The sequence below is a fragment of the Poecilia latipinna genome, unplaced genomic scaffold (genome assembly GCF_001443285.1).
Source record: "Poecilia latipinna isolate Pla-1442-1.1 unplaced genomic scaffold, P_latipinna-1.0 Scaffold355, whole genome shotgun sequence".
NCBI lineage: Eukaryota > Metazoa > Chordata > Actinopteri > Cyprinodontiformes > Poeciliidae > Poecilia > Poecilia latipinna.
Window position 1 is genome coordinate 132,508 of NW_015112971.1, and position 16,272 is coordinate 148,779.

General features: G+C 39.6%; 2 protein-coding genes and 1 long non-coding RNA gene across 4 annotated transcripts in view; 2 read left to right on the top strand and 1 right to left on the bottom strand.

Annotated features, from left to right (window-relative positions):
• Nucleotides 1-1,962: 1,962 nt before the first annotated feature.
• On the bottom strand, nucleotides 1,963-6,618 carry rabac1 (Rab acceptor 1 (prenylated)). Of its 2 annotated transcripts, none has more exons than XM_015036039.1 (6): nucleotides 6,457-6,618; nucleotides 4,610-4,751; nucleotides 4,285-4,497; nucleotides 3,996-4,093; nucleotides 3,683-3,784; nucleotides 1,963-2,779 (listed from the first exon to the last, which is right to left on the bottom strand). In XM_015036039.1, exons 2-6 carry the CDS (start codon nucleotides 4,738-4,740, stop codon nucleotides 2,691-2,693), a joined length of 633 nt encoding a protein of 210 aa, XP_014891525.1. In that variant the 5' UTR covers nucleotides 4,741-4,751; nucleotides 6,457-6,618; the 3' UTR covers nucleotides 1,963-2,690. The 2 variants fall into 2 exon arrangements, with proteins under 2 accessions (XP_014891525.1, XP_014891524.1); XM_015036038.1 differs by having other exon boundaries at nucleotides 4,610-4,754; nucleotides 6,457-6,615.
• A 130-nt stretch (nucleotides 6,619-6,748) lies between these two features.
• dedd1 (death effector domain-containing 1) overlaps nucleotides 6,749-16,272 on the top strand; it is an 18,403-nt gene continuing 8,879 nt past the window's right edge. Inside the window, exons 1-5 of the mRNA XM_015036037.1 lie at nucleotides 6,749-6,957; nucleotides 7,258-7,453; nucleotides 9,155-9,668; nucleotides 9,743-9,865; nucleotides 10,193-10,333. Of these exons, the coding sequence (XP_014891523.1) occupies nucleotides 9,197-9,668; nucleotides 9,743-9,865; nucleotides 10,193-10,333 (736 nt within the window). The 5' untranslated portion in view covers nucleotides 6,749-6,957; nucleotides 7,258-7,453; nucleotides 9,155-9,196. The remainder of the gene's footprint in view (nucleotides 6,958-7,257; nucleotides 7,454-9,154; nucleotides 9,669-9,742; nucleotides 9,866-10,192; nucleotides 10,334-16,272) is intronic.
• Nucleotides 10,628-15,949, top strand: LOC106949648 (uncharacterized). Its single transcript, XR_001425419.1, has 2 exons — nucleotides 10,628-13,247; nucleotides 15,227-15,949. It is a non-coding gene; the product is annotated as an uncharacterized LOC106949648 (long non-coding RNA).

Sequence of the window (16,272 nt, forward strand, 5' to 3'; positions counted from 1 at the left end):
GTCCGGCTCGGATCTGTGCACACTTGCATGTTGGAGACCAGTCGAAGGGGGCCAGCAGTCTCAGCTGGGTCCATCCCAGACCACAGAAAGGGATGAGATTGAAGAAGAAAAAAATACAGTCATACAAAACTTGTAGAAATATTGTGTGTCAAATAAATGAAACCAACACCAATAAAACATCTAGAACATTTAATACAACCTAAACCTGCGTGTTTGGCTTTGATTTTGTGTCACTGACTTCCTGCGTCTTTCATGTCGAAATGCCTCCAGTTTCCAGAGTGAAGTTTTCCAAACAGAAACACAAAAGTTTAATATAAATTTATGGATGAACTTAAATTCACTGTTAGCTCATGGTGAACCAGGTTACACATCGCTTCAGGTGTGGAAGCAGTAAAAAAAAAAAAATTAGTAGGAAGCAGTAGGATTGATAAAATCCTGATATTTAAACGTTTTTTACTCTATTTTATAATCATAAGTACATTTCCAAACCTGGAAAACAATTTAATCAAACTCCAAATTTTACCAGATAGTGAAAAAGTTCTTCTGTTACGTTTGATACATATTTCGCCCTTACTTGAATATACACTGCTCAAAAAAATAAAGGGAACACTCAAATAACACATCCTAGATCTGAATGAATGAAATATTCTCATTGAATACTTTGTTCTGTACAAAGTTGAATGTGCTGACAACAAAATCACACAAAAATCATCAATGGAAATCAAATTTATTAACCAATGGAGGCCTGGATTTGGAGCCACACACAAAATTAAAGTGAAATGTTCCCTTTATTTCTTTTAGCAGTATAGTTGTCCTTATATATTCATATTTCACATTAATTCTTCCTCCACTCAGTTTTTATTATTATTTAATGACATAAATGTAGATTTGGTGCAGATATGTAGCAGTGGTTGTAGCTGAAATGGCCTAAAATGAATCTGAGGATAAAAGAGCCACCTGGTGTCTCTGATCTTAATGCATCGCTGTAGGGGAAGAGTTGGCAGCAGCCCAGGGTAATGCACCAAAACCTGAACATGTCAGCCTCACCTGACTTCAACATATGAGCTTCAGTAAGAGACGATATTACTGAGTATTATTGTAAACAATAAAAATAAGCATTGTGGAGGTGCAGCATGGCTCAAGAATAAGAAAAGGTTGCATTCCTGAAGCCCCTACCTTCAGGCTGTAGCCTCTCAGAGGTCATCTGTTTTAAATAAACCTCCTGTAGATCATCTAGTGCACAGGAAGCCATGCATGGTTTAATTCTGCATCACCTGAGAGAACGGGTTACTTCAATACTTTGCCAGCTGTGGCAAAGATCGGAGAAGCAAAAACTTTCAGCGACTGCTCCACCGCCAAACCTGCTCCCTTTCACACACACATTGTGTCACTCTCGCTGACAAACACCCTCTCACTCTCACCCTTGTTCTAATTTCCCTGGTGTCTCTGCAGTGAGCTCACTGCAGTGCGACTCCCCACCCGCTCCCCCTCCTTCCCACCGCCCCGACGTATAATAGAATATCGATCGCTCGGCTTTTGCCGCAGTGTGTAAGCGAGTGTTCCTGTGGACGGGTGAATGTCTGGCTGGGGCCCTCCAAGGTCATTGCCATGGCAACCAGTGCATGGGGTCCTTCGGCTGTGCTGTCAGAGAGCACAGGTCACAGGGGTCACATGAAGAGGGGGGAACAATGGGGGGGAAACGAGAGCGAGAAGGGGGTGGGAGGAGGGAGGTTGTCTGTTAACGGTGCAGTTTGCAGCGCCGCAGATGCACAGAAAGACAGAGAGAGAGAGAGAGAGAGAGAGAGAGAGAGAGAGGGCGAGCAGGGATTCATGGCGTTTTATTCCACTGTGCATTCAGACCGGACCGGAATAATAACCGAACGGTACAGACGGGGTTCTGAGGGCCGCAAAGTTCGACGCAAAGCGCTGCCAAGCATGTACAAACAGAAGACTACCGTGCTGTTTAAGGACCAATCAGTAACGAGGATTTATTGCACTTCCAAAAATTCCAATACAAAAAAAAAAAAAAAAAACCACACCATTTCCATCACACGTAAACAAACGGTACATTTCTGAAACATGCTTTCATTAGCTGAACGTTCAAAGCAGATTGATTAAATATTCACACTGTGAGAACGGTGAAACTCAACACAGCAGGCCTTCAGTACCCTGAAAATGATCCAGGAGCTTTTCTCAAATTAACATTTTATTCAATAAAAACAGGCATTTTAAAGCTTTATATGGCACTTTACCTTTGAAAATTACACATGAACAGCAGTTTATAAATATCTACAGCAGAGAGTTCATTGCAGAAGCTCTATTTATAGATGGCGAGTACATCAGTAAGGAGCAAGAGGCTTCATGACACAAAGCAGAGGCAAAAGAGGTTAGAAATATGCAGATCAAGGCCCATCATCTCACAATGTGCTTTAATTGATTATTAAGAAATTCATGATTTGTGCATATGACCAGCTATGTACATGGAAGAGTGTAACAACAGTTCTTTGACGCAATCTAAGGTGCGTTGATAAATGCCATAATGTTAAATACCTGGAATATAAGACACACATATAGCTTGGAAACAGGTTTCAGAGCAGTTTCTCCCCCAAACACCTGAAGGCTGGTGCAATCACTGGGTCATAAAGACGCCCAACCGTCAATCAGCAGCTGCTTCGAGTTCGGCCGGGTCGTCACACGGGCTCCATGAGGAGCTCGTCCAAGTCCGTTCCCTCCAGCTGCCGGAAGGCGGCGTGGGAGCCAATCACAAACAGCGTAGCTCCTGGGAGGAGACAAAAATGTATTTTAGGACAGAGAATATGTCGAGCTTTTTTAATAAAACAACAACAGTCCATGAAACCGAATATATTAGCAGGAAAAAAAAAAAAAAAAAACTCAGCTAACTTCATAAAAATTCAACGGCCCTCATTAATCACACATTTGGGTGTCAAGTTATTCTCACACAACAAATTTAACACTTTGTCTGTGAGCGTAGGCCGGGAGGCCTTATTCCCACACCAGGCTTCAGATTGCAACAGTGTGGACCTGAGGTGCAGCAGAGAAAATTAGGTTGTGCCAAAGCATCATTATTATTCCACACTAGTGCAAAATGATGAATAGCAGCACAAGTTTTTAGCACGTTTATTTTAGATTAAAGTGTATTGATAGTTTTTCATCATTAACTTGCTTTGAAAACTTGAGAGCTTGGCAGCATCAACGTGCCATCGGCTGTACAAAGCAACCACTGAGGTGCCCTGCGTGTTTAGGCAGACAGAATAGCATGCCTGGAGACTGAATGGAGTGAAAACTGTACATCTCCTGGAGGAAATCTGTGATTTAACTGAGATGAAAACAGTATGAATATAGGGATGTTTGTGTCTGCATTGGTTGTCATGCAGGTAAAGCACGACAGCTTTACCTGCATGACTTAAAACAAAGTTTCAAGTTTTGCTTAAGTGTTTTAGTTTCTTGTAATTCTTGGAGTGGTGCACCTGAAAAAAAGTGTGCATTTCTCTTTTGAATAACCTTTTAACGTCTCAGATTTTGTGAGCACGGCCACTGAAGCTATGAATAAACTTGTACAGTGGGTACAGTACCACATATTCTGCTGGCAATAGTTGCCAGCAAACTAATGCTAGCAGATCGGCAACATGTGGCGAAACCTAACTGACGTGGTTTGACTTACCAAAAACCCAGAAAACAGCAGCGCCGGCTCCTGCCAACCAGAACACGGGCAGAGAGATGGCTCCAGCTAAGCTCATCTGGTGGGGGACGGTGAGCTCTTTACCTGGTGAACAAGAGAGCACAAAGAAAACAAATCGATACGCTTTGCACGTGCAGGTTTGTTCTGCCTAGTACAGGACTGATTGGGCTTGTACTTAATGATAAAACGACTACACGCTTCCAAGAAAGTCTGAGAAATAAAATTCATCCAAGGAACACGGGTAAAAAAAATAAATAAAAAATACATAACTTCATTTTATGCCAACTTTACTCACCAAGAACAACCAGCTTGGACTCCAGAGACTTGAGATGGATTATGTAGAAGGCACCAGCAAACACAGCCAAGGCAATCAGCAGCATGGGCGAGCTGATGCTGAGGATCAGGAGCACAAGTAAGTCAATCGCTCTCAGATTTCAAAGTAGCAATTCTTATCTCATGGCTTTTAAATGTGTTTTGTGTCACACAGAACTACAGAAATAAAACTGCTAATATGAGAATAGGAGGTGAACATTATTTTTTTTTTCAGATTAAACCAACACTGATCCAACTCATTGAGGCCTTACATGCAGTAGAGAATGAGACCCAGAAAGATGAAGGTGTAGTTGCTGTTGTAAACCTCCACGTTCTTCACCACCCTCTGGCAGACCTCTCCGAAGCTTCGAGGTTTCGAGAACTTCCGCTGGTCGACAAAACTGGCCCACGGTCGAATGGACATCCTGCGGCGGTCAAACCATTCTTTAGCCACGCTGACTGAGAGGCCTTTGGGAAGCCACAGCCTTTGGAAAGTAAAGGCAAGGTCAAATACAGATGAAAATAACAACCTATGTAATAGTATTGAAATAATCTGTTATTTTCAGGATGAAAAAATCTAAAGTGAAAGGCTCTTACTTCGCCAGGACTCCAGCAGCGCCGCTACCCCCCGTTCCAGTCGGATGAGCATCCTCTGGACCAAACAGATCTCCAGCCTTGCTGTCCATGTCCACAAGGCAGTTCTCTCCCTTTGGCGCACCTGAGGACATCTCAAGACTTCCTGCTGAAAGGAGATTTCAAGGGATTTAAAATGTCAGGATTTAAAAATGGAACTAAACATTGAACACGTTTGCAATAATAAGTTGATCACCAAGCAGCTGCTAACCAAAAGCCTTCCTCCTCTTGACACAATAGTCTTTATTATTGCTTCAATAAAGACTTTTAAAGTGAGAGGTAGTTTTTTGGGTGGTGGTACTTAGGCTCCCTTTAGAAGTACTCAGAAAATATTGCTTGATATTTACGGAATAAATATCAAGAAAGTTCGCAAAGAGCTGCACTATAGTAGGAAAACATGCAAGTGTAACATGGTCTTGTTGAATATTGTGATGAAGCTATACGGTGTGATAAATATTTTCCTTTTCATGTAAATCAGTAGGTGTATTCACATCTCAGACACTAAATTCTATATCGGGGAGAGGATCAAAACCCATATAACTCACATCCTGTGGAGAACGAATACAAAGCACATGAAATATAACTGACAACCTAGAATTACGTCAAAGGAGACTTTTGGGATTGTGAAATTGCACATATGCTTCAATGGTGACTGCAATTCAATATATCATGAAGTTAACATTTATTACAAGCCAGTTTTGGCAACACATTAGGTATAAGATAAATTGGAAATAAGGATTAGCTACAGATGCAAAGCAACACTTCATTACTACAGCTACTGCAAAGTTTAAAAAGTGAAGCGGCCATATTGGATTTTGACATTTGGTGAGAAAGTCCAAATCTGTTCTTTCAAATGTTAATTATTACAGTAGTACCAGGAAATAATATTCTCCAAACTTAACGAATAGGAAAAATATAATTTGTTTTTTTATATCTGACTTGGTGATCAATAAAAAAAATTGCTACATCTGGCTGACAGATTGGTGTATTTCTAGTATTTATCCTGGCAGTACTTGTTACATAAGGTGAGAACCACCGCCCTAGCTCATTCAAATTACTTTACCTGTTGTTGTTTTTTTAATTGAACCAACAGGGAGAAAATGTGTAGAAATAAAATAATTGTTTTAGTTTATTTATAAAATTTGTTTGGAAGACCATGACAAACCCTGGACAGCTCAAGTTTATTAGAGGGAGAAGAGTTATTTAAAGCAATATGCAAATGTAAATAAAATAGCTTACATGTTTTTAGAACCCACTATACAATAAATTTGGTGGTTAAAACTTCATAAGAAATGAAGCATATGGTGAATTGTCCTTCAGGCAACTACACCTATGCTAAAGCCTAAAAACAATATTAATAGATCGCTCTCAAATCCAAAGGCTTTTAAATTTACACCAGAGAAAACTTACTTCATTAAGTATTTGAAAAGACTGTTGTTCGCTCACATCGGCTGAATACTTTGTTAGTAGAAGGGCAGTGGAAAATTACAATCAAAAAGGGCCTGGTCAATACCACATCACTCAACAAACATGATATTCATGAATCTGTTATTGTTAGCAATGGTATTTTTATTTAGAGAGTCGCTTTGTTAAGTGATGTCCATAAATATACGCTTAAAAACACAACTTTACCGGAAATTCAAGAAACTAACATGTAGCTTCTTTGCTAACGTTTACGTCAACTCTAGTCCAAGCGGACAGCTTATCACAACATCAAAACACTTTACAGATACTCATATGCGATCTTGACGACTAAAGAACATTTAAAATTGTACATCATACAGTCCTTAAAACAAAATATAGGTACTCACTGAAAAAGTTTTATCAGACAACCTCCTCCTTTTTGTTGCTGTTCAGGATCACGGATGTGATGTGGCCACAGCGAGAAAGGGGGAAAAAAACATCTTGGTATTCTGATGCACCACACTGCCACCTATTGGCCACACTATGAACCTGATTGAAAACGGGATGCTTCAAAGAATAAAGACAAGTTCGTATTAATATCATCTTTTCATGTGTGTTTTAACTTGAAATGCATATCTGAATGTATTTCTACAATATGTATTCTTGTAGGTTAAGCGACACCCATGAGATCAGCTGTGTGGTGCCCGTTGTCCTTGTTCACAGTTCACAGATCGCACAAAGAACTGACCGCAGATCAGTGGCGTAAAAACGTGATCTTACATCATCCGTCAAGCCGGAGGGATATGATTGGTCGTTTTCGCAGCGTTGACGTGTTGTCGTCACCGTAGACGTTGGTCAGTGGAAGTTGCTAGATTTTCCAGCGGAAGAGGAGAAATAACAAAGGAACTGTAAGTATGAATTATGTATTTTATTTTACTGAAAGAGTAAGTGTTTAGACTTACTCTTTTTCAAATACTTCAGAGCACGCTCTTTATTCCTTAGCAAAACTGTGCTTCCATGACAAGAGTCAGGCAATGTTATAGACGTGATGTCGGTTAGCACAAACGATAGAAAACGGCTGCTAGCAAAGGACCGATGCATATTTAACAACCTACTAAATGCCTGTCGGTCTAACCTTTGCCTCTCAAGCATACGAAACATTTTTGTTAAATTTGAAAGCATTGTTGTTGGGGTTTTTTTTTCAACAGAAAACGTGACGGGTTACATAAACCACCACACGGCTCCACCAATCAGCGCTGCTGCTGGGCGTCAGAAGAAAGGACAACTTGTATTTGGCTTCTAGCGTTTTGCTGCATTCTGCTGAACAAAGCGACAGTTTAACAGTCACAGCTGGCCGTTTGTTTGGCGAGTCTCGAAACAGCGTCGAGCTACTGACGATAAAAGGTAAATCCTCAGACCTCGATATACTATAGTTCTATGCAGTACTGTCCGGTGACTAATGCTAGGCCGTTATGAAGTAGATGAGCTTCTTATTATTAGAGTACCATTAAAAAGCTAATAAAAATTCTGCACACAGAAATGCTTTTCAAATGTTTATTTCTGTAAGTTTCGATGAGTATGGTTTACAGTGAATGAAAAACCTCAATTTAATTCTCCAGAAAACTAGGATATATTATAATGACAATGTGAAAAAGGAGCTTCAACACAGAAATGTTATTGCCTACATCATCATGAATGACTGCTGACTTGACAGTGGTTCAGCAGGCAGCTATTGACACAAATAGGATAGCCCACAGAATGCCATTACTCATGAAGCTGAGTGTTCAAAGAGTGCTTTATCCAAGGGTATAAGTGGAAAACTGGATGGAAGGAAAACCTATGATGCAATAGCGGGAGAGGGGAACCAAAAGCCAATTGAAGAGTTGAGTATTGGCAAGGCGTGGTCATTAGCTAGAGTCAGAACATCAAGACTCGCCACACGAAGATGTATCCGTGACATGGTTAAATTGCCATTTTGTCATGCTAAGCTACACCTGCAACAGAGGACAACGTGGTTAAGACATGTTGAAGTACGTTTTGTTTTTTAAATGTAGGTCCCAAGTCCGGACTGGTGTTGGTCTGCTGTGTTGTATTATGTCTAAAGTCAGAGTAGTCATCAACCAGGAGTTATAGAGCACTTTAAGCTCCTCTCTTCTGACAAACTTGATCCAGGACACAACCTGCTTTAATTACAGTGGTACTTGACTGACCACCAAGCTGCCCTGATCTAAAATCTACAGAGAATCTATGCTGTATTGTCAACTGTAAGATGAGACACCAGACCTAATACCAGTTAATGGGGGCATATGTTGTCCAGTACATGAGAATGTTTTTCGTTTGATCAACACGTCTGCACAAAAGACTTTTTTTTATTATACTTAGAAAATATTCAGATTTTATGATAGCAAAGACTTTGGGTTTTCATTTGCTGTAAGCATTGAGATTAGCTGAAATAGATAGGTTAATATTTAAAATATCTAACCACGTGATCCAGAGCCAATATACAAGTTTTATTTTTTGAATTCAGTGTCCTGAAATAAATGAACTGTTAATGAAATTTTTATTTATTAAAATGACCCCATAACTTGATCTGTTAGCATCTGCTGCTAGTTTAGTGTTAGTTGTTAATCCTTCATAATTCAGCATGTGGTCTATCCCATCTCTGACATGTTAAAACCAGCATTTACTGTTCATGTGTCTTTTGTTTGTTTTTGGGGTTTTTCCTCTGTTTTTAATTATAAGACCGTGGTCTGAATCCAGAATTTGAGTCACTAGACGCAAATTGTGTTTAGAAAATTTGCTAATTAAACAAATAATGCAGATAAAAACAGTAAGGCAAACTGCAGCAAAAATAAAAATGTACATAAAATTGCACAAGCTTTGTGCACCACAAATTATTTTTGTTTCTCACCGTCACCACTCCCACAACTAATTGTGCTCCATGGAAACTACCAAAACACTGCATGACACTCACCTTTATTATTGTTATAAATAAAAAAAAATAATAATTTGAGTAAATTTTGGCTTTTTGGTACCCATGGAGTAGCCCAAAGATGTTATTGTTTAAAATAATATTTGTGTATCTTTCCTGTTGAAATTTTTCAGATAAGGGAGACCGTGGGAAGGAACCACAGTAGAACCGAGACCATGGCTGCAGTACAGTACCCAGGGCGCCCCATCAGGGACTCACTCCACTGGGACGAAACCGAGTGCCTGAACTACTACGGGATGCTCTCTCTCCATGAGATATTTGAAGTGGTTGGCTCTCAGCTCACAGAATCTGACATTGAAGCTCTCTCTTTCCTTTTGAATGAAACCTACCCTGCACAACACCCTCTTGACCCAGCGGGCTGGACAGTTGAACCTGCTGAAGACGATTCAGAGGACGCTGGTGTAGCTCCAAGTCCACAGCTGCTGAGGGCGTGGAGGCGGTTAAAGCCCAGCGGATCACAGCAGCCTTTAGAGGGCTTGAAGTTTAGAAGTGGCCTTGAGCTGTTGCTGGAGCTTGAGAAGAGAGGATATCTCAGTGATGGGAACCTGGAGCCACTGTTGCAACTTTTAAGAGTGCTTACCCGTCATGATCTGCTGCCATTTGTGTCCCACAAGAAGAGGAGGACAGGTAATCAGTCAGCAATAGTCTCTCAGAATTAGTCATTCATTTATTGGTTAGTTAATTTTGAATCTGTTTTTCAGTGTCTCCAGAGCGAATTGGACAGAGATTTGAATTGGATAAAACAGAACTGGTGTTTGGATTACAGCATAGCTGCAGAGAGACAGATATGCCACTCCCATCCTTCACACAACAGTTAACAACTGGTAAGTCTGCTGACCTGTCATTTTTATTGTAGGATATTATTCATTCTGCTTATGCTAATATTTATAAAGTGTCTTCTAAAAGTATTTACATCTCATTTCATCACATGACAACAACATACAGACTGAGTTCAAAGCTCTCTCTGGTGTCCTTATTTCTACATGATATTATAGACTTTTGTTTTTAAGGCTGTTTTGAAAATGTGTATACAATTGCTAATGCTGCAATTGTAATCAGAAACAACTTTGGCAACAGCCATTTAACGAAAATGTCCCATTTTTTCCCATTTCTTACAATCAAGTAGTGACACAGGCTCTGTGGGTTTTCAGATATTTACTCTCCAGCACCTGGGTCATCTACAAGGACGCGGAGGAAGAAGAGGGGACATGGCTGGAGCCGTAGGCCCAAGAAAACAAGCAGACGGGTCCAGCCACTGCCTCTCCCATCAGCACCTCAGAAAGTGTCTTGTGGTAAGTGCAGTGAATACATGTGCAACATGTCCCTTTTCAGTTTCCCCTCCTTTGCTTTCAGAAACACTTTCATTTTTCCTCCTATTTACTGTTTTTCCTTCATTTAAGTTTAATATCCGAAAACATCCGGTCTTCAGTCTGTTAACATCTTCAACAATTCTCTGTATTTTATTTACTGATGTCCCAAACTGATGTTGTTCATCTCTGCTGAACCTCAGCTTGAATCATTGCGTTTTCTGACAGCCTGTTATCTTTGTCACCATTTAGTGGAAAAACCAAATAAGCCATCTGTTTATTTATAAGTGCTACTCTACAAAATGTTTCACACCAGAGCAATAAATTACTATATTTATTGTTTGGTGAAGATAAAAACAGGCTAAAAATAATTTAAACACTTTAAGAAGTGTTGTGCTTTTGAATGAGAACTTGTTGGTCGTAAAGGCAGAGATCAATTCAAGATAACTTTCTACATTCCTCTTTTGATCACCAAACTCCAAAACATTCAAGCTGTTTTCAGTCGTACGTTCTTATTGGATGGACAGTATCCTAATAACGTTCTCAAACAACATCGAAGATTTGTTTTCTGTTTCTTCACCTTGACTTTCCCTACATTCTTGTGCCCTCATATAACATTTTCCTAACCCATTGGTCTGTGTTCAGCTGCTGCTGCTACGAATGGAAACTGGTGGCTACTCCCTGCTCTTTTTGTCTTTACTTTCAAGCCAAGTTTTTTAGTCCTGTCCCCTTAAGAGATGCCCTTGTTCTGCTTTGTTGTGCTTCTTTTATCTAATTTCCCTAAAGAATAATTGAAATGAACTAAACTCATGAAGATATCCCAAGTTGGTTCCTTCAAAAGTGAAAACAATCCTTTAAGATCTTGAAAAGTAGTTGGTAAAATGTTTTTGACCACAACGCATTAACTCAAGAGAAAATGGACACTAAATACTCCTGCAACAGATTATTCAGCTTTCCGTTGCTTTTTATCTGGGATGGGTATCAAGATCCGATACAAAACTGCTCTGAGTTCCTTGTTCTTCAGCTCTGAAATGTCACAATTAGGAATTTCAATGATAACTTATCTCTGTTAAACTTGAACGACTTTAATCTGAAAAAATGTCAAAATAACATGAACATTGCAGTATTTTAAAACTTTCTCCTTGTGTTGATATTTGGATTCAAATCATGTAGAAATCTTGAAAAGATACCTAAAATGGTAATTTTAATTTTTAAGATTTTCCTTTTAAAATTGATGATTATCAGTCTAGCAAAATACAAATGTGCAACCTTCTTTGTAACATAGCTGGTGTTCCTTGTAATTCATTAATTAGGCTTCCTCAGGTCTTTTCCACACACATTAAAAATCAGACAGAACTCGGAGAATTCAGCAGTCTTCCCAGTATGCTTTAATCCGCTGTTTTGAACTCAAACATAACTTGGCAGTGAGATCTTGTTGGTTTATTGTGGCAACATGCAACTTATCCAGATTTTGTTGCCAGTGTACACCAGTGGAGACAGGCCATCAGAGAATTGAAACAGGAAAAGATACTTTAGTCTCATTGCATTCACACCGGATTGTCGGTACTAAAAAAATGTTTGAAGAATTCTTGGCACTGGGGATTTTGAGTTTAGGCTCCTGACATAGGGATCAATATGTGCTTTGTTCTCAGTTCTGGAGAAGTGCACACTTCTCCAGATTGTGACAGACTAAATGCTGGACGAGCAAAGGAAGTTTTTTTTTTTTTTTTCTGAGTTATTTTTTGACTCCACTTGTGAATATAGAATCACTCAGCCCCAACCAGTTTAAAATATTGGCAGGATGGCCATCTCCACGTTGACCAGAAGTTCATGCAGAAATCAGCCATTATCTAAGTCCTTTCGTTCTGATGAGCTGATGAAGCATTCCACCTCTTCCAAGGTTAAAACTGATGGCGCGGGTGCAGAAACCTTCCATGTATATAGGAGTTATGTAAATTATGAGGACTCATTGTAGTGCAACATTCAAATGTGATTTAGGTTCTGGATACTGTGCAATGGTCTTAATCCAGTGATAAGAGGGACCTAAAGCATCTGAGGTGCGTCAGTCTATTGTCTACAGACAGGCAAGGCTTTATTTGCTCACTAATAGTTACAGCTACACTATGTAGTCTGTGGAAGAGGGTAATGACAGTAACATACAGGTAGGGTCTGCATAGCTGATTATTTTAGGATAGGAAGTGCGTCATGTAATTGCTTCAACATCAGCTCTATGGAATAAAATGCGTCCATCTACTGACAAACAAGTTATCATCAATATTACTTAAATGTTCTATTCTCAAATTTTAAAGTATCTTCCACAGCATTGTGACAAGTAAGTCCTATTATGTTTTGACTGTTGTTTCGAAACAGTAAAATTTTCAAAACAGTAACGATTTAAAGGGACCTTTATCAGATGCAATAATTCTAGTATTCATGCCAACAAAATCCTAATGATACCCATCCCTTTCTCAACACTTAAATATGAGTATTACACCAGAGTTTGTTTTCCTTTGTGTTTGCTCAGTTATTTAAGAAGCTTACATGTTGCTTGTAAAGGCCCGTCTCTGCCTGAAAATACGAGATACAGGCCAAACCAAAAACTTCGTCATCTCGACTTGATCAAAATATAATCTTAGGAAGACAGCCCTCCCCCCATTGGTATTAAAGTTGAGTGATGTGCCTGTGAACATGCTGCTGTCTTGACTCCACATTTGATTCCACCAGGTTGACTCCGATTGTGACTCAGATCGAGTTACCTATGACACAATGGATCACGAAGACAGAGATCGAGACTGAGGAACAAAACAAAAAAGTCTGTCACTCCACTCTGTGCATACGTACTGCAGTGTGCGTGATCAACTCAGTCATGTGCTCTCACAAGTCTGGGCCGATGCCTAAGGTAAAAAGAGGCTCTCCTCCCTATTACAACAGGGGGTGGAGCTGCTACTTTGCTCTGTATACGATGCTTGTCTATCATAATATAGGTGCTCCTTACCTGGTCCCCTAACATCAGATTTAGTTGGATTTAGATAAATCATCATTTGTTATTTAGACTTCTTCACTGTGGAAAAAGAAAGAAAACCTTGTGTCACAGAATATGGATTCCTTCCTGTTCTGACAAGAGTTTAGTGTTTTGCAGAACTGACCAGAGTCCTCAGCAGTGCGCTACAAATTCGTCTCACAAATCTGTGGCTCGTGTTCAAAAGTAAAACTACCAAACGGTAGAGATTTCTGGATAGGTCTTCTTAACTAAGGTCAAATATCAGTGGGTTTAAGAAATCGAAGCAAATGTGGCCAACATTCTGTCTTACAAAGTGAGTGAAATTACTCCTGAGTTTATAGAAAAAATTATCCATGAGAGGAGAAACAAGAGATTTTTGTTTCATCTTAAACCAAAAAATTTAAATGACGCAGATATGTTTCGTAAGATGAGAACCCCAACTGCAAAGTGAATGAAGTCATGAATCTTCAAGTTGCAACCAGTGCTTTATAGTAATGTACCAGACAGAGTTTTATGGCCGATGTCCTCCATCCAGTTTTGTAAAATGTTGACCTGCCATATGTTTTATTTAACATAAAAGGTAGATCTATTTCCTTAACTTTTAGGTATGTAAATGGCTACCAACATCCATAAATCTCTAAAGCAACCATTGTGAAAAAAAAATGGATAGAACAGAGCACTTTTGCTGCAATATGATCAGCCTTAACAAAATCTGCTGAAGTCTCTCGCTCTGTTCAGAAGTTGTCTCCATAAACATAAAAACAGTTTTTAGATGAAATTTAAATCTTTACATCTCCTCCAGCTTCATTTTAAGCACCTTACTGGTGGCCAAGTTCCTTTTTCCTCTGTAACATCTTCCACACAGAAGAGAGAAAAAAAATGTCAGATTTTTGGGTTCCCGGCGAGACAGTTAAAAGTCATAGACAGTCTCTCCCCATTATTTTTATTTTTTTTTTCTGATGACGGAAAGAGTGCAGGATTATTGAGATGAAGTGGAATCTACCTATAGTTGATTTGTAATGCAGTATTGATGACAAGATAATCAATTTAGTCTAATATCAGTTGAAAAAAATTATTTGTCCAAAATTGGAGAGACTTTTTGTTTAGGAGGTCATAAGATAAAACAGAAAATAAACAAAGACATATGTTGGTCACATTTGTGAAAAAAGCCCATTTCACCTTTTTAGCATAATTTAAAAAAAAATTGCCAGTATGTGAGGACCAGCCCTTTTTCTTTTCAGAAAATCTAAGATGGCTGCCACTTTTAAAGAAATGACTCTGTTTTTTTTCTCAAGCAGTTCTGAGAAAACAGAGTAGTGCTCTGCTGAGGGAAGCTCGTGCTGTATCTTATCTCTGCAACCCGTGTGAGGCCCCTTATGTGCGTTTGTCAAGACGGAGCAGAGATGGATAGGGCAGTTCAGTCCATCACTGGCCCCTAGCATTTCAACAGACCTTAAATAGTCTCTCTTGTCATGACTCATCTCTGAAACCATTTTCACCAGAGTGTCTGAATTAAACTGTGACAATAACGACTGCCATTATTGCTGTTCCTACAAGGGGTGCTTGGGGAAGCCTATGCTTGGTTTAATTGATCCTGTTGGTTAGCCTTTGCAGTTGGATCTTAAATTATTAGTTGTCAAGGTTGAATGTAAGAAAATTGTCCAACATAAGAGTAATCCCAAGCATCCCAGTGTATCATAAGGACACATTTAAGTGTAACTGGATATATTAAGTTGACAATGACTCCTACTGGTCAATCTGAAAGCTGATTACAACTAAGAAGTGCCTGCTTGATGTTGAAGGAAAAAAACAGCAACCCAGTCAACTATCATCCAACCCACTTGTGCTTGTCTCTCTTTCTCTTTCTGTATTCACAGTTCTAAACAGTCCCAACGTGTGTATCAGGATGCGATATCCTTACACACAAAGAGAGAGCGAGAGATCGAACACTAAATGTTCAAACCACGCAAAACGGTAAAGAGTGATTTGTCTATGGGACATGAGAGGTTTGTGTGCCTGTCTCTCAGATTTCCCCGTAGCTCTCCACTCTTGGTCTGTTGTTCACCAGAAAAATGGATCGATAAAGAGTTGAAGCTCTCCGTGCCAAGCGACTCCTCGTAAATGGGTACTTAAACTTTTTTTTGGAGGGGTGGGGGGGCTGAGATGAGGAATCCAAACGGGCTTGGTGCTGAAAGTGAGTAATGAAAACTGTGCCTCCTAATGTCCTGTCTAAGTGGATGTCTCTGTGTCCGATGAAGCGTGAAGTGCTCTGTAACCCTAACAAAATGACTATCACTGTGTTCCTGTGGTTTTTAAATGGCCTTCCCCTCGCTGTCACTGTCTTTACTTCTATCCTGCTCAGTGTGAAATGAAGGCCACCCATAAATGCAATAATTGGCAAGTGTTTATCATAGCCCTGGCAATCGCATGCTGTGTAACGATAGAAAAGGTCAATTTATAAGACTTTAAATGCCTCACTCTGATCACAGCAGGTACTTTAAAAAAGTTAAAGCTGTTTTGCAACCTATTGTATCGTCATTGAAGATTGATAAAATGCAACTCATGGCTGTAATACAAACAATAAAAGATTTACCTGCAGGCCTTGATGGGAAACTTCCCAACTGTGAAATTTAATCATAGCACCTTCGGAAGTGTTTTATTTCTGAGTCAAAGCAGATGTACACAAAGGATAGTTGTAAACATTAACCAAAGAAGCTCCAAACCTTTAGATAACAGAATCATTCAAGATTTTTCCACCTTATTCTTCTGTTTCCACTTCATCCCCCACCCTAATCTTAATTATATCTGACTTTACCCTGTAGGGCAGAGGTTCCCAAACTGTGGGGCGCGCCCCCTAGGGGGGGCGCCATGCCATTGCAGGGGGGGCGTGGGAAGCCGTCTGGATGAAAAAAAAAAAAAAAAA